Here is a 27066-nt window from a genome sequence, read left to right on the forward strand (position 1 = left end):
TTAAAACCACCCATATTAAGCATTTTAAGAACTAAAGACGTGTAAAAGAGCTACACAGAGTAATGTGGCATTCCATTCTCCCCCGCTTAAAAAGTTTCATCCTAGAATATTGAAATAAGTCATACCTTTGGTGTGGAGGAGACGTGGATACGTCGCATGTAACTCTCGGCTTCCAAAGTAACTTCTTCAGCGGAATGATTCCTCAAAAGAACTTTGATTGAAGCGACTTCTTTAGACCTCAACTTGCAAATTTGCTGGTCCACAATGGTTATGAAACTTCTTTGTCGGATTGCTTATTATCCGAGTTGGAATGGGATAACAAGTACCGGGTTAAGCAAGTACTTCCGTAACATAGAGATATGAGAGAGTGGATGTACAGATTTTGACTCCAACGGCAAAGCACGACTATACTAAACTTACATAATAAAGAAACTACTAATATATTAAAATTAATTTAGAACATATAAAAAGAATTTGTGGTGAAAAGAAAATTTCCTTTTGATTGTTTATCTAAATAGGTCAATAAGAAGTAAGATACAGACACTCTTTTAAGCATAAGCTCATTCTATCCCAACCTCTTACATGGCTTTGTCCTCGTCAAAAATGGTAAGGCTTCCAATGATATACACAAGTTGTGAGCAACAAGATGGGAGATAAATTTGGACCCCAATCATCCATTTGGACCCGTCGATTCATCAATCTTCAAGAACATATCGATTCCTTCTAGCACCAAATGCAATCCTCTGCATGGCAATACACAATCATGATATCATTAGAAAGAAATCGGGTGCCAGGGAGGCAGATACCTGGGTGTTGAGCTGTGTAGGAGAAGGTGTTTTCAGGCGGAAAGAGGTGAAGGATATTATAGTAGCAAACTGTTCCACTTAACTGAAAATATTTGGGAATATGCTTTCAATCCTGTGAGGAAACGTATGTAAGTAGGCTTTGTTGATCCATTGGTCGGTATTGATCTAATGTTTGGGACTAAATACTCTGCAACCTGTAAAAATAGACATGTACGCAAAACCTAAGAGGAAGCAGGTGAGGGCGCGACAAATTTCATATTCATTTTCTAACAACAAATAGAAAATCGTCTACTTAAGATATTAAAATCTCACCACATCTGCTGGCTCTGCCAAAACGTTAATGAAGAACTTGGCCTGCATTAAACATAAAACTGTTGTAACTTTTTATTTTCAAAAAGAGTGCAAGACAGACCCTAAATGCAAGAACATAAGTAAGTTTTAATCAGCATGTTACCTGCTTCGTGTTGGCACCAGACATTAAAAGATCAGTTGTGACCATCCCAGGCTGCAATGTGAGTTGAATGTGGGTTCAGATATAACAGGATTGAATGGAGACAAATGATAGAGAAGTAAGAGCAATCACACGTTGAGAGTCCAAATATAAAGAGCCAATTCTAGGATACATAGCAGAATGTAATCTCATAACCAGGAAAAAGGGCCCCAAAACAAAACAAACAAAGTATTTGAGGTAAACATTTATGGATCTCAACTAAAGTTACATAGGTCCTCAATCCAACTACGCCATATAGGAAATATACGTTTTTGCAATGAAACTGTTATCTGCCACAAATATGCTATATAAAAAATTAGATCAGTAGGTCTGGTGTGACAAGAAAGTGCCACCGAAACTTAAAGGTATATCTATAGAGTAGTGGTTAGACCGGCCATGTTGTATGGACTGAGTGTTGGGCAGCCAAGAATTCTCATATCCAGAAGATGAAAGTGGCAGAAATGAGGATATTGAGATGCATGTGCGGGCACACTAGACTGGATAAGATTAGGAATGAAGATATTCGGGAGAAGGTGGGCGTGGCTCCCATGGACCACAAAATGTGGGAAGCGAATCTTAGATAGTTCGGGCACGTGCGGAAGAAAAACCTAGATGCCCCGGTTAGGAGGTGAGTGGTTGGCATCGACAGGTATGAGGAGAGGTAGAGGGCGGCCTAAGAAGTATTTGGGTGAGGCGATCAGGCAGGACATGGCGCGACTTCAAATTTCCGAGGACATGGCTCTTGATAGGAAGGTGTGGAGGTCGACCATTAGGATTGTAGGTTAGGAGGGAGTCGAGCGTCTTTCTACTTTGTACCGGGGGCAGGGCTAGGCTGATAGTGTTTCGCCTTGGGGTGTTAGTGGTTATGTAGTTTCCACACTATTATTTTTCTTTTTCATAGTTCTATGGCATTATTACTGGTTATTGTTATTGTTTTTTCATCTAATTTCTGGCTCTTACGATGATGATATTACTTTTCTGGCTTTTGTTGTTGTCATTGATCTATTGTGTATTTTCGTCTTCTTGAGCCGATGATCTTTCGGAAACAACCTCTCTAGCCCACCGGGGTAGAGGTATGGTCAGCGTACACTCTATCCTCCCCAGACCCCACTTGTGAATTTTTACTGGGTTGTTGTTGTTGTTGTTGTTGGGTCTGGCACTTCATCCAATATGCAAAATCAGCAGCTAACAGCTTATATTCTTATATATCTGGAATCTATCATGTTGTCAGCACAAAAGCTTTGATTTGCAGCACCATTGGGCAGACTATCAAGTATCTACAATTTATCATCTGCATGTAAAATGCAAACTTTGCAAGCAAATCATCAAGGTGGCAAGAATTATGGTGGAATTATAAGTGTAATTGCCATGTTCTCAGAATTGTCCCAGGAAAACAAGATTCAGGGTTCTGTACTATCACAAGATCAATTTCACATAAATTAGGAAGGGGAGCCTTGGCGTAACTGGTAAAGTTACTGCTATGTGACCATGAGGTCACGGGTTCGAGCCGTGGAAATAGCCCCTTGCAGAAATGCAGGGTAAAGCTGTGTACGATAGGCCCTTATGGTCCGGCCCTTCCTCGGACCCCGTGCATAGCGGGAGTTTAGTGCACTGGGCTGCCCTTTTTTTATTATTTGTTTGTCATAATTAGTATGTTTTAAAAATGATGAGTTACATGTAGGATGGAATATTTGTTAGGATTTTCTATCTCAAACTTGACAACATAAGAGATGCTTTATACTCATCATTTTTAGGAACTTAACATGCTTATCAGAATCACATCAGACAAAAAAACGTGGAATATTCAATATACAGCAAAAGAAATGAAAATAACACCCACAAAATAATCATAATAATTCAAATAAAAAAGACAAGCAATCTTCTCAATAATCCATGACACTATAAGATCACAAGATAAATGAAGCAGGGCATACCGATAGATTATGCACTATAACATTTTTAACATCTTGCATTTCCAATTCTGCCTGCAGCGAAATCAAAAAAATCTATGCTGTGATAATTCATCACGAAATATATCAGAGAGAACAAAGGTGACACCAGATTGCACAATGACATAACTTTTGCAGCTATCCTACTTTTGCTACATAGAGACGCATCTAAGAAGAATGAAGGCCAGCCAGCATTCAAGTCTTCCAACTGCAGGTTTAACGTTTTGTGAAATGTTGATTTAATACTTCATCTATCAAAGTTGTATTTTATGATTTCAAGAATTATGTAATTCCAGTTTTCTGTGGCAGCTGTATGGGAAAATAATACAGGAAAATAGAAGTATAATCCGTGATTTTTCATGTCTTTAACTAGTCTTGACCTTTATCCTCTCAGCCATTCATTATTTAGGGTGCCAAGCACGTGATGAAAACTTTCAGATTGCATGGATAACTGATCCTGGAACTCAAAATTAGCAAAATTAATGTGTCTTAATATCAAACCCAACATTCAATGATCCTGCATAGAATTGAACAACCAACAAGGGGAGGGGGGAGTACGCTGAAGGTGTGCCTCATCTAAATGATCTTGCATAGAGTTTGACAACAACCCGCGGAGAAGGGTGAGGGAGTATGTTAAAATTGTTAGACAGGACAAATTTCTTTATTTTAGTATGTTAAAATTGTTAGACAGGACAAATTTCTTTATTTTAGTTCTGTAACACATCCCCTTATGTACGCGCCTAATTCTTTTTCTTTCCCAAGCACATGGATATATTTGTTGATTGGTAGTGAGGGAGTATGTTAAAATTGTAAGACAGGACAAATTTCTTTATTTTAGTATGTTAAAATTGTTAGACAGGATAAATTTCTTTATTTTAGTTCTGTAACACATCCCCTTATGCACGCGCCTAATTCTTTTTCCTTCCCAAGCACATGGATATATTTGTTGATAGGTAGCGGTGAGACTCGAATCGTCTGCCTATTCTAATACAAAATTTAATAGTGTAAGCTGCCTCATAAAAGCATAAACAATTAGAGAGGGAACGTTTTCATATACATTATATACATATATAAATATATTTTAGGTTGCAAACTGAGTACATGCCTGCAATGATTTGGTTAAGTGCACAACACTGCGCTTTGTCGCTCCATATGCAGCAAATCTGAAGAAGGAAAAGGAAACAAGACCCATCACTGAGAAGAACTGCGAAAAGGGACGCAAGTGAGAAACTAGTTGCATTATTCTCACTAGAGTCCTCCTATATGAAGTTGATAGCAATGCACTTCCAAGATATTAAAAATCTACAAGGGATTTCATAAAGAAAGATTAAATCTGAAACAAACAGAAGGGGCACATTCGAAAAACAAAAATGGAGATTGGAGAAGACAACCTAAAGAGAAAACTTGAAGAGAGAATCAGGGACATATTGATAATTGTTTAATATCCAAGCATGACACGTTACCAATTTTGTTCCAAAGTATGTTACTTGATCTATTAATGACGCAACATCATGTATTGAAGTCATAACGCTAATAGCCACCAGTAATTATTTGAAGTCATAACGCTTTTACAATTGGTCAGAGGATGTATCATGTAGCAGTACAACGATTATCATGGAATAGGATCAGCTATGATATTTTGAACTTCAGGACACAGAAAGTTAAGTTTACTCTAGCAACAACCAAATGCGTCTAACTAAAGAAAATTTATTACGCTGTTTAGATGATTATTGTTTTATCCTTCTTGTCTGAAACAAACTTGAAGTTTGCCTCCCATGAACTTTTTATTAAAATTTAACTTTTGAGCACTACGGTGAGGTTTCAGAAAACTTGAATCAAAAGCTTTGATTTTTTCCCAATTCCCTTTGCACTCTTACCCATTTTCTGCTACCAAAGAAAAAAGATGAGGGTGCTGAAAATTGGAACTGAAAAACAAATCATAATCCAATTTCTTCTTCAGTCCCTTTCTAGAAAATCCTTTTATAGCCTCCCTCCCTCCCTCAGATCATGAAGATAAACGGACAAGCAAAAATCTGCAAAGAAACTGCAACAGATGTGCAGAAGCAGGTCAAATTCCAATTAAATCATCGCATAACACATGCATGTACTGAAGCCTATGTTGCTCGGACTCTCCGAAAATGTAGATGGGTGCGTGTCGGATCCTCCAAAAGTAATGCAGTTTTGGAGGATCTGACACGGGTGTGACAGCTGTTTTGAAGAGTCTGCGCAACATAGCTAACTAACACATTTAATGGTTCTTAGAAATACTATTCTCGCACGAAAATTTTCCATAACTTTCTTACCAACTGACTTTTAACTTGCATAATGGTTGTACTTAATGAGTTTAAGGTCCAGTTATTAAAGGACCAACTTGATGTTTCCGCCAAGAGGTTCGTAAAGTTAAGAAAGAACTCTTGTGTTTCCAATTTCAAAAGTAGGGCAAATTCTCGGTTGATGAACCAATGTCAATGGGAAGCAATTTGTGCACCATGTGAGACATCCAGGTGACATTCCGGGGATATGGAGCAAAATGAGATACTTTTCTTGATAAGTTATTCACTTCTCAAATCTCCCTTATGAAATTGTTCTAGCACACGGCCCCATCTCTTCTGATACATTATGCATAAGTTGAGTGCCACTAGGAAAGGAATAAAGATACCTGGGGGTTGGTCTTCCATCTGAACCAGCCCCATCAATATTAAAAATATGACCTCCTCGAGGCTGATTCTGCATCAAGTTTATAGCCTAAAATAACAAGTGTTAGCAAACAGAGGCTAATCAACAAAGAGGAATTCAACAACCGAGCAACACAATTTACCTCACGACAACATATCATCAAACCAAGAGTATTTGTAGTGACAACTTGACTGCATGCAAATCGAGTTCATGAGCACCTTCAATAAACAAAGATAGGACACAAGTGAAGTGTAAAAGAGCTCACATTAGATCTTCATCAGAAGCTTCTGCCAGGGGTTTGAAGCTATATGCATTTGATCCTGCATTATTGATCTGCATCATGCTCGAGAATTTGTAAGCAACCAACAAAAATTAGAATATCAACATTTCAACATATAAGTTTCTCAATGACTAAAATCTTAACTTTTCTTCTCAAAGACTAAAACTAAAATACAAAATTACCACCTTGGGGTGGATTGACAAAAAAATACTTATATAAATTACTTCCTTTGTCCCAATTTATGTGATGCACTTTCCGTTTTAGTCTGTCCCAAAAACAAAGATACCTTTTTATATTTAGAAATAATTTTACTTCAAACTTCTATTTTGCCCTTAATGGATGATTTATAGTCACACAAATATTTATGACTTGTTTTAAACCACAAGTTTAAAAAATCTTTCTTTCACTCTTAAACTCCGTACTCAGTCAAACTACATCACGTAAAATGAGGCAACGGGAGTACAACTTTAAAATACTCATTGCAAAGTTTTCGTCTTTCCTTTTACCAACTCATTTTTACCAGATATTTGCTGTGCTAGATTATCCTGATGAAATCACATTGACTGTGAACATGCGAATATTTGGAGTCCAAAACCAAAATGACTAGAAGTGCTTTTGTAGTCATATCAACTCAAGCAAATTGAGGATCCAGATAAAATACCCATATGTCGATGTATTTAAGCTTTTGCTTCGCAAAGGCAGCTAAGTTCTTCACGTCTTCTCCCTCTTTAACATCACACCTGGTGCCCTGCATATGGATCTGAATTATTAACTAGCATGTGAAGACGAAATAATACTTAAGGTAAGCATGTAAAGAAAGCCTAAAACACCTGAAAGGATAAGTAAATATACTTTGGGACCTTTTGTTTACTTTACAATTTTACTTCCAACAGAACTTTCAGGACATCAAAGTTAATGAAAATGTTGGTTTATGTTTAGTCAACAATGACATGCTGAAAATGTTGGTTTATGTTTAGTCAACAATGGCATGCCAATTGGAAGAGTTGGTGGAAAGTGTTGGTGTGGATGCTAGGAGGAAGCTTCCTCCTTTGATGTCACCCATGACATCAAGAGGAGGTAGTTTGATGTCACCAATGACATCAAGAGGAGGTCTTTACCTCTATAAATAGATGCACTCTTTCACTTGTAGAAATCATCCCAAAATAATACAATACATTGTAGTGAATAGAGAGTTAAGAGAGAAATTCTCTTAAGTGTAATTGGGAAATCTCCCCTTCCTTTGTTAATATTAAAAGGGCAATTGTTCTCTGGTGGACGTAGGATTATTTTGATCCGAACCACGTTAAATCTTGTGTTCTTTCTTTTACGTTTCCGCTAACAAATGGTATCAGAGCAACAGGATTCTTTAACGATCCAAGGAGGAAGAACAAGCAAATATGAGTTCCATGAAGTTTGAAATTGATAGATTCAATGGACACAACAACTTCAATATCTGGAAGATCCAGATGATGGCGTTACTGCGGAGGGAAGGTTCAATCCATGCTATTGACGGAAAGTATCCTACGGATATATCAGCTCCCGACAAGGAGAAGATTGAAGGGGATGCATTGAGTGCAATCCAACAATCCCTTGCACCTAACGTGCTTTGTGAAGTGAGTACGGGTACCGAAGAGACGGCCAAACAGTTGTGGGAAAAGCTAGAAGGGCTATACCAAGACCGATCAGTGACAACAAGAATGTTGTTACAACGGCGTCTTCACACATTTAAGATGGGGTCAAGTACTTCGTTACAAGATCATTTAGATGCGTTTAATAAACTTGTCATGGACTTACAGATTGCAGGAATTAAAAGGGAGGAGGAGACGCTTGCATATGCTTTGTTATTTTCATTGACTTCAGGATATCGTGATATTGAGAATTCAATGATGTATAGCAAGGAGCCTATCAAGCTTGAGCAAGTGCGGCAGGCACTTAACTCTAGTGATGTGCGGAGGCACATTGAAGAAGATAGAGATGACCAGGCAAATGGCCTCTTTGTAAGAGGCCGGACTAGCCAACAGGGAAAGAGCAAATCAAAGCACAGATCAAAGTCTCGTGTGAACAAGAAGAATACATAGTGTTGGGGTTGTGGCAAGAAGGGGCACTTTGAACGAGATTGCCCAATGTCAAAGTCCAAGGAAAAGGCGAGTGCATCTACAGTTGAACAGGTACATAATTTTGATAATGATTATGTACTAACAACATCGTGTAATAATAATAGTAGTTATGAAAACAAATGGGTGTTAGACTCTGCTTGTACTCTGCATATGACATTCCGAAAAGACTGGTTTAGCAGCTACGAGAAAAGTGGAGGAACCATAGTAATGGGCAATAATGCAACTTGTGCAATAGTTGGCATTGGCTCAGTTCGGGTTCGCTGCCATGATGGAATCGTGAGGACTATTACACAAGTCCGTCATGTTCCTGATCTGAAGAAGAATTTGATCTCCTTGGGTACTCTGGATGAACAAGGCTACAGGTACATGAGCGAAGCAGGAACTATGAAGGTGACTAAAGGTTCTTTAGTCATGCTGAAAGGCAAGCTGGAGAACGGCCTTTACACATTGGCCGGAAGCACCATTGTTGGCTCTGCAAATGCATCTACAATGCAGTTATCTAATGATGACAAGGCAAGACTATGGCACATGAGACTGGGTCATATGAGCGCACGTGGACTGGAGATGTTGAGCAATCGTAAACTTTTGGAAGGTGAGAAGATCAGCACGCTTGACTTCTGTGAGCACTGCGTTCTAGGGAAGCAGAAGAAGGTCAGCTTCAGCACTGGCAAACACAAGACAAGAGGAGTGCTAGACTACATCCATTCAGATTTATGGGGTCCTTCTAAACTTCCATCGAAGGGCGGAAAGAGGTATCTTCTCATTTTTATTGATGATTTCTCACGAAAGGTTTGGGTGTATTTTTTGAAGGCAAAAAGTGATGCTTTTGAAGCATTTAAAGAGTGGAAGATTTTGGTTGAAAATCAAATGGAGCAGAAAATCAAGTATCTTCGCACAGACAATGGCTTAGAGTTTTGCAATGAAGAGTTTAATGAATTCTGCAAGGTTCATGGGATCTCAAGACATAGGACTGTCAGGCATACCCCACAGCAGAATGGAGTTGCCGAGAGAATGAACAGAACTGTTCTTGAAAAGGCTCGTTGTATGCTCCTACAAGCCAAAATGTCCAAAGTATTTTGGGCTGAAGCAGTTCACACTGTTGCTCATATTGTCAATCGATCTCCAGCATCGGCAATTGACTTTAAGACTCCGAATGAGGTATGGTCAGGTGAACCCTCTAACTATTCATACTTACGAGTATTTGGGTGTCCAGCTTATTATCACGTTAATGAAGGAAAGCTTGAACCAAGGGCTAAAAAGGCCATATTCGTAGGGTATGTGGATGGAGTAAAAGGGTACAAACTTTGGTGTTTGTCTTTACTCAAATTTATAGTTAGTAGAGATGTCACCTTCGATGAATCCTCTATACTTGATCCTCGTAAAGTTTCCGTGGAGTTTTCAGGAAACAAGAACAACGAGCAGGTGGAGCTTCCGGTGGAGCTTGCCAAGGAAAAGGATCAAGAGACTCAGGTTAAAGATGAGTCAGAAGATGTAGGCCTTGAAGAACTTGCTGTCAATGAACCATACACAATTGCGAAGGGGAGGGAGAAGAGGCAGACACGAGAACCGGAACGCCTTATAAATCAAGCAAACTTGATTGCATATGCGTTCGTAGCTGCACAAGAAGAGATTAAAGATCTGGAGCCCTCCTCGTATATTGAAGCAACTTCTTGCAAGGATGTCGCACAATGGCGGTTAGCCATGACTGAAGAGATGGAGTCTCTTCACAAGAATCAGACATGGGTCTTAGTGAAAAGACAAAAGGGGAAGAGGACAGTTGGATGCAAGTGGGTCTACCGAAAGAAAGAGGGAATTCCTGAAGTGGAAGATGCTAGGTTCAAGGCGAGATTGGTTGCAAAAGGTTTCAGCCAAAAGGAGGGAATTGACTACAATGAGATTTTCTCTCTGGTCGTGAAGCATAGCTCAATTCGCGTGCTACTAGCATTGGTTGCACAATTTGACTTGGAGCTTCAACAGCTTGATGTCAAAACTGCTTTCTTACACGGTGATCTAGAAGAGACAATCTATATGGATCAACCTGAAGGTTTCCTAGCTGAGGGAAAAGAAGATCACGTATGCCAACTAAAGAAGTCTTTGTATGGTTTGAAGCAATCCCCTAGACAGTGGTACAAGAGGTTTGATGCATTCATGACTACACATGAATTCTCAAGGAGTGCATTTGATAGTTGTGTGTATCACAAGAAGATGTCTGGTAACTCAATGATTTATTTACTGTTGTATGTTGATGATATGCTTATTGCTGCTAACAACATTACAGAGATAAATGCTTTGAAGAAACTGTTGAGTAAGGAATTTGACATGAAGGATTTAGGAGCTGCAAAGAAAATCCTTGGTATGGAGATTTCAAGAGAAGACGATGTTGTACATCTTTCTCAGAAGAGGTATATTGAAAGGGTTCTCGAGAGATTCAATATGCAAACGTGCAAGCCTGTAAGTACACCATTAGCTCCTCATTTTAAACTTTCAGAGTCACAAATGCCTCAGTCCGAGGATGAGGTGGAGCATATGTCAAAGATTCCTTATGCCAGTGCAGTTGGTAGTATTATGTATGCTATGGTATGCACACGTCCAGATATTGCTCAATCTGTAAGTGTGGTAAGTAGATACATGTCCAACCCAGGAAAGAGGCATTGGGAAGCTGTCAAGTGGATATTGAGATATCTCAAAGGAACTTCTGGTGTTGGTCTTACCTTTCGAAAAAGTGGTACAGGTATTTCAATTCTCGGTTATGTGGATTCTGACTATGCAGGAGATCTTGACAGAAGAAGGTCCACAACTGGATACATCTTTACCCTTGTTGGCAGTGCCGTCAGTTGGAAGTCGACTCTGCAGTCGATTGTCGCTTTGTCTATGACAGAAGCAGAATACATGGCAGCAGCGGAGGTGGTAAAGGAAGCTATCTGGTTGAAAAGTTTAGTAGCGGAATTGAGTTTGGTTCAGCTGGAATCAACTCTTAGATGTGATAGTCAGAGTGCTATTCAATCTAATGAAAAATCAGAGATTTCATGAGCGCACTAAACACATTGATGTCAGATTTCATTTTATTCGAGATGTTATTGATGAGGGAACTATCAAGGTCGTGAAGGTTATCACAGACGATAATGCTGCAGACATGTTGACCAAGATAGTCCCGCTCGCTAAGTTTGCACACTGCAAGGACTTGGCGGGGGTGTGCATCAACTTATGCAACTCCGAAGAGAACAGTTGCTAGGTGGAGGTGGTATGTTCAACAATGGTTTGATTCTTCTTGTTTCTTACAACGGGGTTGCCCAGTAAGCTTAGAAGTTTTGGCCAGAGTTGTTCACACGCTCGAAACGCAAACCAAGGTGGAGATTGAAAATGTTGGTTTATGTTTAGTCAACAATGACATGCTGAAAATGTTGGTTTATATTTAGTCAACAATGGCATGCCAATTGGAAGAGTTGGTGGAAAGTGTTGGTGTGGATGCTAGGAGGAAGCTTCCTCCTTTGATGTCACCCATGACATCAAGAGGAGGTAGTTTGATGTCACCAATGACATCAAGAGGAGGTCTTTACCTCTATAAATAGATGCACTCCTTCACTCGTAGAAATCATCCCAAAATAATACAATACATTGTAGTGAGTAGAGAGTTAAGAGAGAAATTCTCTTAAGTGTAATTGGGAAATCTCCCCTTCCTTTGTTAATATTAAAAGGGCAATTGTTCTCTGGTGGACGTAGGATTATTTTGATCCGAACCACGTTAAATCTTGTGTTCTTTCTTTTACGTTTCCACTAACAGTTAAAGTCAATTGATAGACATGAAGCACAAAAAATATTATTCCCACAATGGTATCTTAGTCATTAGACATATAAAACATTCATCATACAACCAGCAGATTGAAGTCCATAAACTATGGATGAGCAATTAGAAAGTATCAAAGAACAAATAAAAATGTATCAAGAAATGAAGTTAGAATGGAGATACCCACACATGCTGCTTCCCCGTTTCAACTCTTAATTTGTCAAGAGCAGATACAACTCTTTCATCTGTCAAAGAAACGAACTAGTCAACTCTGAAGACATAATTACATTTAGTTTTGAACTACATCTCTCAAAGAACTTTTGTTCTCGTAGTCATTCAGGAGTAGGGGGATCTGAAGAGCTAACATAAAAATAGTATGAGCTTTAAAGCAGTAAAAAGAGAATAAGAACACTTCCTCACGAGTTACAAGATTACGAATTGAGGAGAAAAAAACTCATGTATCCAGGTTACGCGCCAGATCATCAGTCTTATGCTTGTCCAATTATGGTGAGCTCAGGATTTGGACAAGATTCAGCAAGGTAGGATAGCAGCAATTATTGGTATAGGACTTCAAAAGAGATCAAACTAGATCATGAATATGCCATCCCTCCACATCTTTAATTCAAACTACATCAGCAAATTCTCTTCCTTGCTTTGTTATGTTAAGTTCAATAAGCTCTATTCCGTTCAACCCATACTATCTGTGAGAAGGCACGGGAGAAAATATGATATATTGATATTGTGTGTCTAATGCAATACAAGATGTGCTAATTTATAGCTACTCTATACAAAGGGCATACTACACCTATTCCAATGTGGGACAACTACATATCTATATCTAACACTCCCCCTCAAGCCGGAGCATACAAATCATATGTACCGAGCTTGTTACATATATAACCAATGCGAGGACCGGTGAGGGACTTGGTGAAAATATCTGCAAGTTGATCATTCGACCTCACAAACTTAGTAGTAATATCTCCTGAAAGAATCTTCTCTCTTACGAAGTGACAATCAATCTCAATGTGTTTAGTTCTCTCATGAAACACCGGATTTGATGCAATACGAAGGGTAGCTTGATTATCGCACACAAGTTCCATCTGATTGATTTCACCAAATTTCAACTCCTTGAGCAATTGTTTGGTCCAGACTAGTTCACATGTTGCCATAGCCATTGCTCGATATTCTGCTTCTGCACTAGACCGAGCAACTACATTCTGTTTCTTGCTTTTCCAGGACACCAAATTTCCTCCTACTAAAACACAATATCCAGACGTAGAACGTCTATCAGAAGGTGATCCTACCCAATCAGGAGTACCCAACGATCTGCTCATGACCTCGATCCTCAAACAGTAATCCTTTGCCTGGAGTCGATTTTATATACCGGATAATGCGGATGATTGCATCCCAATGACTATCACAAGGAGAATTCATAAACTGACTTACAACACTCACAGGATAAGAAATGTCGGGTCTAGTCACTGTGAGATAATTTAATTTACCAACCAGCCACCTATAGCTTGCAGGATCGCTAAGCGGCTACCCCTGTCCTGGCAGAAGGTTAGAATTCGGATCCATCGGAGTGTCAACAGGTCTGCAACCTATCATCCATGTCTCCTCAAGAATGTCTAAAGCATATTTCCTTTGAGAAATAACAATACCTGAGCTAGATTGAGCAACCTCAATACCTAGAAAGTACTTCAATCTGCCTAGATCCTTAGTTTGAAAATGCTGGAAGAGATGCTTCTTCAGATTAGTAATACCATCCTGATCATTGCCAGTAATAACAATATCATCAACATAGACTACCAGATAAATACATAGACTTGAAGCAGAGTGCCGATAAAACACAGAGTGATCAGCTTCACTACGAGTCATGCCAAACTCCTGGATAACCGTGTTGAACTTACCAAACCAGGCTCGAGGAGACTGCTTAAGACCATAAAGTGACCGATGCAAGCGACATACAAAACCATGAGACTCCCCCTGAGCAACAAAACCAGGTGGTTGCTCCATATAAACCTCATCCTCAAGATCACCGTGAAGAAAGGCATTCTTAATGTCCAGCTGATAGAGGGGTCAATGACGAACTGCAGCCATGGATAGAAAAAGGCGGACTGATGCCACTTTAGCCACAGGAGAGAAGGTATCACTGTAATCGAGCCCAAATATCTGAGTATATCCTTTGGCAACAACACGGGCCTTAAGTCGATCAATCTGGTCATCGGGACCAACTTTGACTGCATAAACCCAACGACAACCAACAGTAGATTTACCTGAAGGAAGAGGAACAAGCTCCCAAGTACCACTTGTATGTAAAGCAGACATCTCGTCACTCATAGCCTGTTGCCATCCTAGATGAGACAACGCTTCACCTGTAGACTTAAGGATGGAAACCGAGGACAAAGAAGATATAAAAGCATAATAGGGAGATGATAGATGATGATAACTCAAACCAACATAATGAGGATTAGGGTTAAGTGTGGTCCGTATACCTTTTCGAAGTGCAATCGGTGTACTAGGAGCAGGGTCAGGTGCAGGACGAGAACCAGTTGGGCCTGATGTAGGGCGTAGACGACGATGATAAGTCAAGAGTGGTGTTCCTGTGAGTGGGGAACTAAGAGGAACAACACTAGACTCCTCAATGGTTAGTATGGGTGAAACCTCTGTGGTCGAAGGTGGAGGGGGAGCTATAGGAAACTCCTCAAAGGTCGGTATAGGCAAGACCTCAGATATATCATGGTGGTCAGCAGAAGCAAAGAATGGTTTAGACTCAAAAAATGTGACGTCAACTGACATAAGGTACCTACGAAGATCAGGTGAATAACAACGATATCCCTTCTGAACATGAGAATAGCCAAAGAAGACACACTTGAGAGCACGAGGAGCTAACTTATCTTTCCCAGGGGCTAAGTTATGAACAAAACATATGCTCCCAAAAACACGAGGTGGAAGAGGGTATAAGGCTGACTGGGGAAACAATACTGAATGCGGAATCTGATCCTTGATGGGAGATGAAGGCATCCTATTAATCAAATAACAAGCTGTGAGAACTGTATCGCCCCAAAAACGTAACGGAACACGAGATTCAATTAGAAGTGTGCGAGCAGTCTCAATAAGGTGCCTATTCTTTCTCTTTGCAACCCCATTTTGCTGAGGGGTATAAGGACAAGATGTCTGATTTATAATTCCATGAAAAGTCATAAACAGCTGAAACTGAGAAGATACATATTCTAAGGCATTATCACTGCGAAAAATGCGAATAGAGACACCAAATTGATTTTTTATTTCAGCACAAAAACTCTGGAATATAGAGAATAACTCAGAACGATCTTTCATTAAGAAAAGCCAAGTACATCTTGAGTAATCATCAATGAAACTAACAAAATAACGAAATCTCAAGGTTGAACTAACTCTATTAGGACCCCATATATCAGAATGAACCAAGGAGAAAACAGACTCTGCATGACTCTCAACTCTACGCGAAAAGGAAGCTCGGGTATGTTTCCCAAGCTGACACGACTCACAATCTAATGTAGACAAACTGGATAAACTAGGCACCATCTTCTGAAGTTTGGATAAACTTGGATGTCCTAAACGACAGTGGATTAGGTCCAGAGGATCGGTAACTAGACATGTTGTGGAAGGACTGAGTGAATTAAGGTAGTAAAGGCCTTCTGATTCACGTCCTGTACCAATTGTCTGTTCCGCACTGCAGTCCTGCATAATAAAAGAATCATCAGTAAAATATATACCACAATGGAGGGCAAGAGTCAAACGACTAACAGATGCAAGACTAAAAGGACAACCAGGGACATAAAGAACGGAATCTAGGGTGATAGAAGACAATGGGTTAGCTTGTCCAACTCCTTGTGCCTTAGTTTGACATCCATTGGCTAAAGTAATAGTGGGAAGAGACTGTGAATATACAATATTCGACAAAAGTGATTTATTACCAGAGATGTGATCAGAAGCGCCCGAGTCCATGACCCATGGTCCAAGAGTACTAGACTGGGAAACACAAGCAAAAGAATTACCAGCAACAGGAGTATCAGGTTGGGCAACTGAGGCTACTTGTGGAGATGTCTGCTTACTTGCTCGATACTGAAGGAGCTCATTATATTCTTCTTTAGATACAGAAAAACCTTGGCTACCTGTAGTCTCGGTCTGAGCAACGTAAGCATTTTTGGGTGCACGACCATGTAAGGAATAGCACATTTCACGAGTGTGTCCAAGTTTGTGACAATAAGAACACTTGGGTCTAGATCTCCCAAAACGACCCCATCCTCCTCTGTTCTCCATAGTTTGAGACGCCCGAACATCCACTGTCTGCGATGCGAGAACAGAGGAATCAAGTATTTGTGATGAGATCACTGGGTGACTTGGTGCTGCAGCAAGGCAGAGTAATCGAGAGAATAATTCATCAACTATGGGAACAGTCAGACTAGCCAAAATCTGGTCTCGCACTGAATCAAGATCATTAGGAAGTCCAGCGAGTGTAAGAACTAGAAACATCTTTTGTCGCTGCTCTTGTTGTTTTGCCACACTAGCAGAAACTGGCATTAATGTCTCAAATTCATCCATGAATGCTTGTACGTGACCTAAGTAAGTAGACATATCTAATTCTTACTTCTTTAAGTTTGTCATCCGTGATATCACATCATAGAAGCAAGATATGTCATTAGTGTATAAGGAACGAGCCTTTGCCCAAACCAAATAACATGTCTGGAATGGACAAAACAAAGGCATCAACTTGGAATCATAGAACGCCACAAGATGCTACATAATTGAGCATCAATCTTTGCCCAAAGCGTTATCGCCTTTTCATCTCCTTCGCTAGACTATTTAATGAGATGATCTTGAACGCCTTGACCTTTACACCACAACTCGACAGATGAAGCCCAAGCTAAGTAGTTTGAACCTCCCATTAAAGGTTCCGAAGTAATCATAACACTAGAGCTCCCAGAACTCATGTTTTTAGACCCAAAAGCATCAATTCCCAAAGGCATCGTTGCAAATTATTACCAAATTAGAGAAATAATCAAATGTAATCCACTGAAACAGAGTAAGGAACAGTGAAACAGAATAAGGAAATACTGTAGCTGTCGGAATATTACTGTAGCAGTCGAAATAGTACTGTAGCTGCCGGAAAAATTCAAAGTGGTCGGAATGAAATAAAAAGAGTAGAGGTAGGATCGGAATTACCAGACGACCCAACTGTCCTGAAGAAACGTTTTCAAAAAATGGCCGAAAGTCCACTTTTGAAATCACTATTCACACCGAAAAAATATAAAAGTTGTCGGAATTTGGTGTAACCTGGATGGGTAGGCTCGGAATTGCAAGGGGAACAATTTTTCCTGAAGAGTCGTCGCCAAAAAATGGTCGGAAGGTGGTCCACGCGACGTCGGAACTTCGCCGGAAAATTTTCCTCCGGTGGCGAGTGGCGGCGCGTGGAGGGTATTCTGACGGAGATTTTTTATGGGTTGGTCGCCGGAGCCCGATCTACTTCGTGGTGGTGTTGGTTTTTGCATAACACTGACGAAAAGTGATTTTTTTTACTTGCGGCAGACCTACCGGAAAAAGGATTCCGGTCAACTGATTTTCCTTCCCGGAGTCGCTGGAATTTATGCACAGCGATAAATCTCTCACGATTGCTCTGATACCATGTGAGAAGGCACGGGAGAAAATATGATATATTGATATTGTGTGTCTAATGCAATACAAGATGTGCTAATTTATAGCTACTCTATACAAAGGGCATACTACACCTATTCCAATGAGGGACAACTACATATCTATATCTAACACTATCACCTATTTATAGCCTGTTTGGCCAAGCTTCTAAAATCAGCTTATTTTGAAAAGTATTTTTCAAAAAGGTACTTTTGGTGAGAAGTAGCTTGTATTTGGCTAATTAATTTGAAAGCACTTTTGAGCAGGGTTGTGAAAAGCGGTCGCTTCGTCGCTTAAAGCGAGAAGCGAAGCGAGGCGACCATCTGACCGCTTCTGCTATATGAAGCGTAGCAGGTAGGCAAAAGCGTATGCTTCCCACTAAAAAGTGAGAAGCGACGATGCGAAGCAAGGCGACTAAAGCGAGCGCTTCTCTGTTTTAAACACCTACCAACTATTTAATTAAAAAAGATGGTCTTTTATTAAAACATACGAGTACCAGCAGCAACAGAGAGAAAGAGGCGACTAGGGTTCCAAGTTTTCTACACTTTTCATCTTCAATTCATCAAGTTTGGTCCAGGTGTGTGATTTCTTCTTCCTCCTCCTCCTCCTCCTTTTTCTTTTTCTTTTTCTTTCACTGTTTCAGCGTCCAAATAGCAGCGAAATGCTGGCAAATTTTTTTTTCCCTTCAGTTCTTCTTTCTCAGTGTTCTCCTCTTCGTTGAAATGCTTCCCAGTTCTTCTTTCACAATTTTTTCACTTGAAATGCTGCCCAGTTTTTAAAAGAATGGTATACTGCCCTTCGTTGAAAAGAAGCAGCTACTTTGTCCCTAGTTGATGAAGAATTTGACAATCTTGTAGAAGAATATGATGCTCATTTTGTGCTTTAATTGATGCTACTCTTTAGTTTTTACATTCAAGTATTGAACATTTGCTTACAGTTACATGTGTCGTCTATGCAGTATTTATTTTAATATTTTTTTTTAAATTCCGCTTCACTCCAAAAAAGCGCGCTCTTCGCTTCTCGCTTTAAATGAAAAGGGGATTGTCGCTTTTCCTCGCTTCACGCTCTTCACAACACTGCTATGAGCAGCAATTAGTATTTAGCCAAACTTTTAAAAAGTGCTTCTAAGTATATTTTTCTCAAAAGTATTTTTCAAAAAGTGCTTTTCAGAAGAAACTACTTTTTTCCGCTTCTCAAAAATTATTTCTACTTCTACTCAAAAGCACTTTTGTCCTTCTAAAAGCTTGGTCAAACGCCTTAACTTTGAAAAGAAAAAAAAGCGTATGATATGCTTTTTCTGTTTTTTTTTTCTCATTTTTAATCACCACATTCTTCTTCCTTACTTTTCTTGGAAGAAATCGATGGAAACAATGAAAAAGAAGCTGGCAGCGGGGCTGGGGCTTCTCAATCACCTCATCTCCTTCACCTAGAAACGTAAAATCTACTATCATAATGTCCTGTCAAGAAGAGGAATAGGTTGAGGCAACCTGAAAGCCATAAATTTATAGGCTGCTATAGTATTGAGTTCAGACAATATACAAAAGATTTGGGCTGTTATAAGGCTCTAGTGGGTCATCGAGAGTACAGATTTGTCTTCCTTGAGAGGAATCTGACCATAATCAGAAAGAAAGAACCAAAAATGGGACAAAGAACCCACCAGCTTCTACCACAACCAAAGCTCCTAAATTCCTTACAAAATCAATCACATTGCCTTTGTATTTTAACACCATCTCCAAGAACGGATAAATGCAATATTCGAGCAATCAAATTTCTAGTACCTGAAGAGAGCACTAAGAAATAAAAAGAGAGAAGTTCCCACCACCACTGGACAACTCATCACTTGCACATAGAGATTGAGGTCACCAACGATAGGTCTAGTCATGGCCGGGCAGAAAACTGATAGCCACCCATCGATCTTTTCAACCAGTATATTTGACTGCCCTTCCCATTAGCCCTTTGTTTCAAACTATTGGGAGATGAGGAATTTTTGTGGAGAAGGGGTTGTTAAACAAAGAAGCAGGGGAAAGGGTTCTGAAACGGGGAAGATGGAACCTTTTAAATACTATATTTCTTTTTTTTCCTTATAAATTACACGTGTCATTGTTTGTTCATTCATTTGACAAATCACCGCCGATTGTTAGTCAGACACATGGTCAGTTGGACTTGGTGTTTAGGAAGCACATTTATGCCAAGAAGAGGTAACTAAATAGTCACTAGCAAAGTTAAGATGTCTACATGATAAATCGTGTCAAGTTTAAGGAGCTAACTACATAATTAGCTTTTTTTACAACGGTGATGTACAGCTCAACTTAAGTGCACCTCGACTATTCCACAGGATACCTGCTACCTCCATCAACACAAATACTGTGCAAATCTGTCTACCAAGACTTAAGCAGATGGAAAGAAACCACCCATTTTTTTTGTCCCTGTGAATCTGAACACTAGTCCCCAAGGTTTGTATCTACTTCACTAGGCCACATCCTTGAGTGCAATATAATTTCCTTGATTATGTGGCCCATGAAAGGCCGTTATATGTGTAAGCAAAGATCTACCAAACTATGAAGATTATGGAGTAAATGACTTGATCAATGAGTATTTAATTGAGTAACACATTGACAAGGAACATAAAAAACTGCACTTACACCAGTCTCATCACTTCTTACTTAATTGTAATGTCCAAATTCTAACATGGAGCTAGGAATGATATTGGCTATAAAATTTTCTAGGTCTTCAATCTTCATTGGCTCAAAGGTCTGGATTTCTTTTCTATTCAATAAGAAGAATCAATATTGGTCATCAGACCTTCTCAGACCCTAGTTGCTCTAACTTTGGAAAGTGAAGTTGCATTAACAGATTTGTACTCCTTTCATTTTTATTTTTTGACTTTTGATAGGTAAACAGAAGTTCATTCATTATTCATACTTAATCCTCCACAACTTGCTAAAGAATAACATTTATATTCAGTTTCAAGATTCAGAGATGGCTTTTAGTTTTTTGAGAAATATCAAATATTTCTGGGGTCTAAGTTAAGATAGGGTCTGACATCTTTTTAAAGGAGAACTTGGCAAAGACTATACTTTAGTTTGGTTTAACACGCGAAAGATCCCCAGACATCTAAGACAATGTTCAGTGGAGAGTTGGCCAAATCTCAGCCCCCCAGTTGCAGAGTTGGCTGAATCTCAGCCTTGCATTTGGCAGAGCAAGTCTCCACCTTAGATCTATCCCAAACTCCTATATCATCATGATTCTCGAACTAAGGTACACCACTAATGGCACATCTATTACCATGATCCCACTATATATTCAGCATATATCATTATTACACAATTGACTGCCTTTTCACAACCTATAAGAAAAAGAAAAAAATGAAAGAGGAAATGAACAATGAGAAACCCAATAATCTATTGGTTAATGACATCATTAACGTACATGGTCTCAAAAGATTGTTGCTATGATATGAAATCACCTGATCTGGAGCAAATGATGACATTATCACCCGCCTTGAGAAATTCTTTAGCTAATGCATAACCTATTCCTGAAATAATAAAATAATGTTGATTCTAGACATCTACAATGAAGTGAAATCACAAAGAGAAACTGCTGCATATTTCAGTGTGACTTATTCCGTATCCATGTAACAACTCTGAGAACAAAGTGGGCAGATTGAAAGATAATCCACGAACACATGGCATTAGCTACAAATTTTATGGCTCTCTTTGCTAGAACGTAAAAAATTCCATTGAACTTGTCAAGCAGCAGGAAATTGAACATATTACATCCCTATCTAATTCAAATTCATGTATTCGGTGATTATGCAAAAACATGGGTGAAGCTTCAGCATACAAACTTTTAGTTACTACACAATTGATAAAAAATAAGGATCAAAATGGAGAAAAGATGTGAAGAGTTCTAAGGCATCTAAAGAAAAATAAAAAACCATCTACAAAGAGGTTCAAGTGACCACCTACAAGTAGGCGTCGGCAGCTTTTTCAACCATGAAAAAAGAAATTATACATTTTAATAACCAAAGCTGCATTTTAGGAATTGTCGGGGAAAGGTGGACACTAAAGCACCCAAAGGAGCTACAAATCCAGAATCACATAATTTAGCTGAAGAAATAGGGCTGTAAAGTTTACTTAATTCATACCATCAGCAGTTATGCTTTGCTGTTCGACCATGATAAATAAGGTCTGTGCTACAATGCAAACTATCTTTCCCATGCCATCTAGGTGGATACCCCATATTCATTTTGTTTCACTGAGAGCAAATTCATGACTCTTAGGTCTATCTTCAAAAACCCAGGTGGTCATGAATCAATACGAAGGTACAAAAGGGAGACAGTTATATCTAAAAGTTTTGTGCCGAGTGCTAAATACTTTCTTGAGAAGCTGTATCCACTGAAATATGGATCCAGGAAGTCCTGTCATTTGCTCCAAGAATTTCACACCAGGTCAGGCTACTAGTTACGGATCAGATCTGGATTACACATGGGACCAATTTCAGACTCAGTGAATCTGGATCTTATACTAGCCTTCACGTGAATGAGTGAAACTTTTTAATAGGATATGATTATCAACTTTCTCAAGGCACGTGAATCTAAATTATTGAATTTGAGATTGTGAACCTACCTCATTATTTATAATGCAATAATCATTCCACTAAATCCCCCAATGTGGAAAAAATAGATAGAAAGTAACTTGGTAGGATGCTTCCAAAATTAGATAATGCAGAATATCTTAGTTTAGACAAAACCTGATTACTGAAATACTGCATCGCAGAAAGAAAACAACTTGAAAAGCATTTATTAAGCAGGCGTTTGAAAAATATTTCATTGAAGTTGAGAAAAAGAATATTTGAAGTTGAAGTTAAAAAGGAATATTTGAATAAATATCTTTACCAAAAAAGAAATTGTAAAAGATAGAGAAAAGATTCGACACATACTTGACTAATCCCATAACTGTCAATCATGGCATTAATTGATCTCAATGTATTCAAGAAAAGATGTTGATCCTTTCTTCCTCCTCCGACTGATCTCCTTTTCTAATTTGGCTTTCTTTATAAGTTCAATTTTGTCATTTGCATATATTACAAGTGTTCTCCAGTATGTGTCTCCATTCAATTCAAGAGAGGGACATTTTAGAAATTTCAAAATCTCACTATTTTGCATTACTAGGAACTTTCGTAGTCAAGCAACAGGAAAGATGAAATCACATTCCATTTCACTACTTTCTCTAAGTGCCAAGATCTTCCTTATACCTGTGGTACTACGGAGTTCACAATCTAAAGTAAACCAAAAATAATTGAGACGACTTTAAGGACGCGTCATATGAGTCAGAGGATGAGGGTTATTCAGCTTAAACCTCATAAGTTTGGGAGATTGAAAGCACATTTAACTTAACACATGCATTTCTTTCCTAAGGAGTTACTGCAAGGTTTCTACTAAAAAGGGAGATATTCTCTTGGTTGTATATTTGAAAGGAACATATTCTCCTGGTTGTATGTTTAGTATTGGATGTATATTTGGCTGGAATAACTCTCTTGGTTGTATATTTGATACATGAGAATCTTGTACACCAATGTTGCTTGTAATGTTGCTTCCTAGTTCAGCTATACATCTTCGTATAAATATATCTTTTTAGTCAAAAAAGATACAGATGATTGCAACTTTTATATGGTATCAGAGCCTAAGCCGTCTTCTTATCTTTTCTTTGGTTGTTGTCGTCATCATGACTGAAATGAACACTTTGTGACTTCTGCTTCAGAGTCAGCACCATTGTTCTCCCATGCGCCTAGTATCACACATCAAATATACAACCAAGAGCAACCAAGAGAAAATATTCCTACCAAATATACAACAAAAAGAATATATTCCTCGTTAAGGACCTTCTATATTAGTCCTTAAGGCTACATGGCAAAAACATTGGACTCATGCTTCATTAGTCCAAGTATATTAATGACCTCCTCTTACAAATGGGTATGGCTACCTGTAGTGATATTTCTACTCCATCTACTCCTACTGACAAGTTTACATTGGGTGATAGTGAGACCTTTTATGATGAAACTCTGTTTCATTGTATTATTTGTAAGTTGCAGTATCTCACTTTCACCTAACACGATATTACTTACTCTGTCAATAAAGTAAGCCACTTTATGCATGCTCCCACCATTCATCATTAGGCTGTTGTGACACATATTTTTCGATATTTGAAGACGTGACCACACATGGTTTGTGAATTCCAATTCATGGTATACACGTGCTTTATGGTTCTGTAACGCTGATTGGGCAAGAGATGTCGACAATAGGACTTCCACAATAAGTTTTGCAACTCTTTTAGGGTCTATTGCCTTTTGGTCAGCCAAAAAGCAACTTTCAGAGTCTCGGTCCACTGAAGCCGGGTATCGTGCCTTGGTTGCTGCAAGTTCTGTCATAATGTTGATTCACAACCTGCTTTCTAAGATTGGCTTAGATGTCCTAGGTGTGACAATCTTAGTGCAATGTATGTAACTGCTAATCTAGTGCTTCATACCCGAACATAACACATGGAAATAAACTTCCATTTTGGTTGGTGATTTAGTTTGCCAAAAAAACTTTCAAGTTCGGTATATCTACTCCTTCATTGATCAAGTTGTAGATGTACTGACTATGCCTTTGCTTGAGGATTACTTTCGTCCTTACGAGACAAGTTGATCATTTTTTCTACAATGGTTCAACTTGAGGGAGGATAACGAGGAATATATTATCTTGGTTGCATATTGGTAGCAATATGTTCTCTTGGTTGTATATTTGGTAAGAAATATTCTCTTAGTTGTACATTTGGTGTAAAAGAATTTGGTAGATATCTACCTTATTTATAATTGTGTTTCTTGGTTTAGCTATACATCCTTGTTATACATATATCTTTGATCAATAAAAGATAAGTTGCAATGTATACACCTACCAGTCAACCAGCATAGAGTTCATGCAGGCTGATATCTATTAACGTCTTCCAACATTAAAACAACAACAACAACAACGACCCAGTATAATCCCGCTAGTGGGGTCTAGGGAGGGTAATATGTACGCAGACCTTACCCCTATCCCGAAGGGTAGAGAGGCTGTTTCCAGGAGACCCTCGGCTCAAAAAAGCAATAGGAGATGATATATTAGTACCATAAAAATGCATAATAAAAATAACAACAATATATAAGAGATATGAAATACAGAAATACGAAATACGAAAATACGAAATAGATGGCTGGTATAAGTATAACTAGAAGGTAAAGCCATGCATCAATAGACGACCAATGACATTCCTAGTCTAACTCCTAACTGGATAGTCTCACTCTATTGTGCTGTAGAAATATTCACACTCTCCCCTAACCTACAACCTTAATGCTCGACCTCCATAATTCTCTATCAAGGGCCATGTGCTCAGTAATCCTAAGTCGCGCCATGTCCTGTCTGATCACCTCTCCCCAATACTTCTTAGGTCATCTTCTACCTCTCCGCCTACCCACTACAGCCAGTCGCTCACACCTCCTCACTGGTGCATCAGTGCTCCTCCTCTGAATGTGCCCAAACCATCTGAGTCTTACTTCCCGCATCTTGTCCTCCATGGGGGCCACACCCACCTTCTCTCGAATACCTTCATTCCTAATCTTATCCATCCTTGTATGCCCGCACATCCACCTCAACATCCTCATCTCTGCTACTTTCATCTTCTGGATGTGTGAGTTCTTTACCGGCCAACATTCAGTTCCATATAACATGGCAGGCCTAACCACTGCTTTATAAAACTTACCTTTTAGTAACGGTGGCACTTTCTTGTCACACAAGACTCCCGATGCTAACCTCCACTTCATCCACCCCACCCCTATACGGTGTGTGACATCCTCGTCAATCTCCCCGATCCCCTGAATAACCGATCCAAGGCACTTGAAACTACCTCTCTTGGGAATGACTTGAGAGTCAAGCCTCACTTCAACTCCCGCTTCCGTCGTTTCAACTCCAAATTTGCACTCGAGGTATTCCGTCTTCGTCCAACTCAACTTGAAACCTTTAGACTCAAGAGCATGTCTCCAAATCTCTAGCCTCTCGTTGACGCCGCCTCTTGTCTCGTCAATTAGAATAATGTCATCAGCAAATAGCATGCACCATGGAACCTCCCCTTGAATATGATGAGTCAGTACATCCATCACCAGAGCAAATAGGAATGGGCTGAGCGCAGACCCTTGGTGCAACCCCGTAATAACTGGAAAGTGTTCAGAGTCGCCTCCTACTGTCCTAACCCGAGTCTTAGCTCCATCATACATGTCTTTAATCACCCTAATATAGTTACTCGGGACCCCTTTATCCTCCATCATACATCTTCCAACATTAAAGTTTCTCATATTTCATATGACTAGTCAGAACATATACCACTTCACCATTGTCCCTTTGGATGTAGTTCAAGCCCTGCCTTCAATAATCAATTTCCAACTCCATAACTCAAAACATAAAATATGTCCAATGAGTTCATTATTTCTCAGTGTACACCAAATCTAATCTTCTTTAACTTTTGAGGATGGCATTGATCCTCTGGCCATACGGTTATAAGTTTCTCAGTGGCTTCTTACAAAGATTAAAAGTTACAGATAAAATGACCAAGTTTAACATCAAATTGTTCCAGATAAAAGTTACAGATTACTTCTTCTATATGATCTTTGAAAGCTCAACTGAATCCTAAGCAGAAATAAGCAAGCTCAACACAGAACCCTAAACAGAGAGTAGCAAAACACCTAAGTTCACGAGAATCAACAATCCGCAAATTTCAGAACAATCGTTTGCCTCAGAAAGAAAACAGAAAAACAAAAGTTAAGAGTAACATGGCAAATTATAACAAAACCCATTTCAATGGCTGTATTTTGGAAATTTTGGGCGGCAAACCACTAACCTTTGGAACCACCTGTTATTAAGACATTGTAAGGAGGGATCATGGGCTCCGTTTGAGTTTTCTCTGAAGAAGAAGCAGCCTTCACAGCAGCAGCACAGAAAGGAAGTGAATTGTACTTAGACTTTAAGCAAAACCTAGGGCTGGGAGATACAATTGCTGAACTAACCCACAAATCGTGAGGGTTAAATTTTCTGGTTGACAGGGAACAGAGTGCTGATTTAGGAAAGAATTGAATTGAAGTAGTGGGTACACTCATTTCAGCCATTTTTTATTTTTCCTTTTCTTTTCTTGTTTGGTTGAGATAAGGAAGAAAAAGAGCGGGGCAGAGGGACGATAGGATACGGACCGTAGGTGCTGCTGATAACAACAACAACAATAT

The 27066-nt window shown here is 39.2% G+C and overlaps 1 protein-coding gene across 7 annotated transcripts; it reads right to left on the reverse strand.

The window, feature by feature from the left end:
• Nucleotides 1-423: 423 nt before the first annotated feature.
• On the reverse strand, nt 424-27066 carry LOC107761536 (chlorophyll(ide) b reductase NOL, chloroplastic). 7 transcript variants are annotated; one of them, XM_075253530.1, is made up of 13 exons: nt 26688-27059; nt 21242-21310; nt 12286-12347; nt 6863-6949; nt 6187-6254; nt 6064-6112; nt 5905-5990; nt 4351-4408; nt 3231-3281; nt 1261-1311; nt 1119-1160; nt 890-1000; nt 424-743 (listed from the first exon to the last, which is right to left on the reverse strand). In XM_075253530.1, the coding sequence occupies exons 1-13, from the start codon at nt 26950-26952 to the stop codon at nt 696-698; spliced, it is 1047 nt and encodes a 348-aa protein (XP_075109631.1). In that variant the 5' UTR covers nt 26953-27059; the 3' UTR covers nt 424-695. The 7 variants fall into 7 exon arrangements, 1 of the variants encoding a protein (XP_075109631.1); XR_012709504.1 differs by lacking the exons at nt 424-743; nt 890-1000 and adding an exon at nt 14598-15822 and having other exon boundaries at nt 1123-1160; nt 3231-3277; nt 4347-4408; nt 26688-27060; XR_012709505.1 differs by lacking the exons at nt 424-743; nt 890-1000; nt 1119-1160; ... (1 more) ...; nt 3231-3281; nt 4351-4408 and adding an exon at nt 14598-15822 and having other exon boundaries at nt 6187-6241; nt 26688-27065.

The sequence above is a fragment of the Nicotiana tabacum genome, chromosome 5, assembly GCF_000715075.1.
Source record: "Nicotiana tabacum cultivar K326 chromosome 5, ASM71507v2, whole genome shotgun sequence".
NCBI classification, from domain to species: domain Eukaryota; kingdom Viridiplantae; phylum Streptophyta; class Magnoliopsida; order Solanales; family Solanaceae; genus Nicotiana; species Nicotiana tabacum.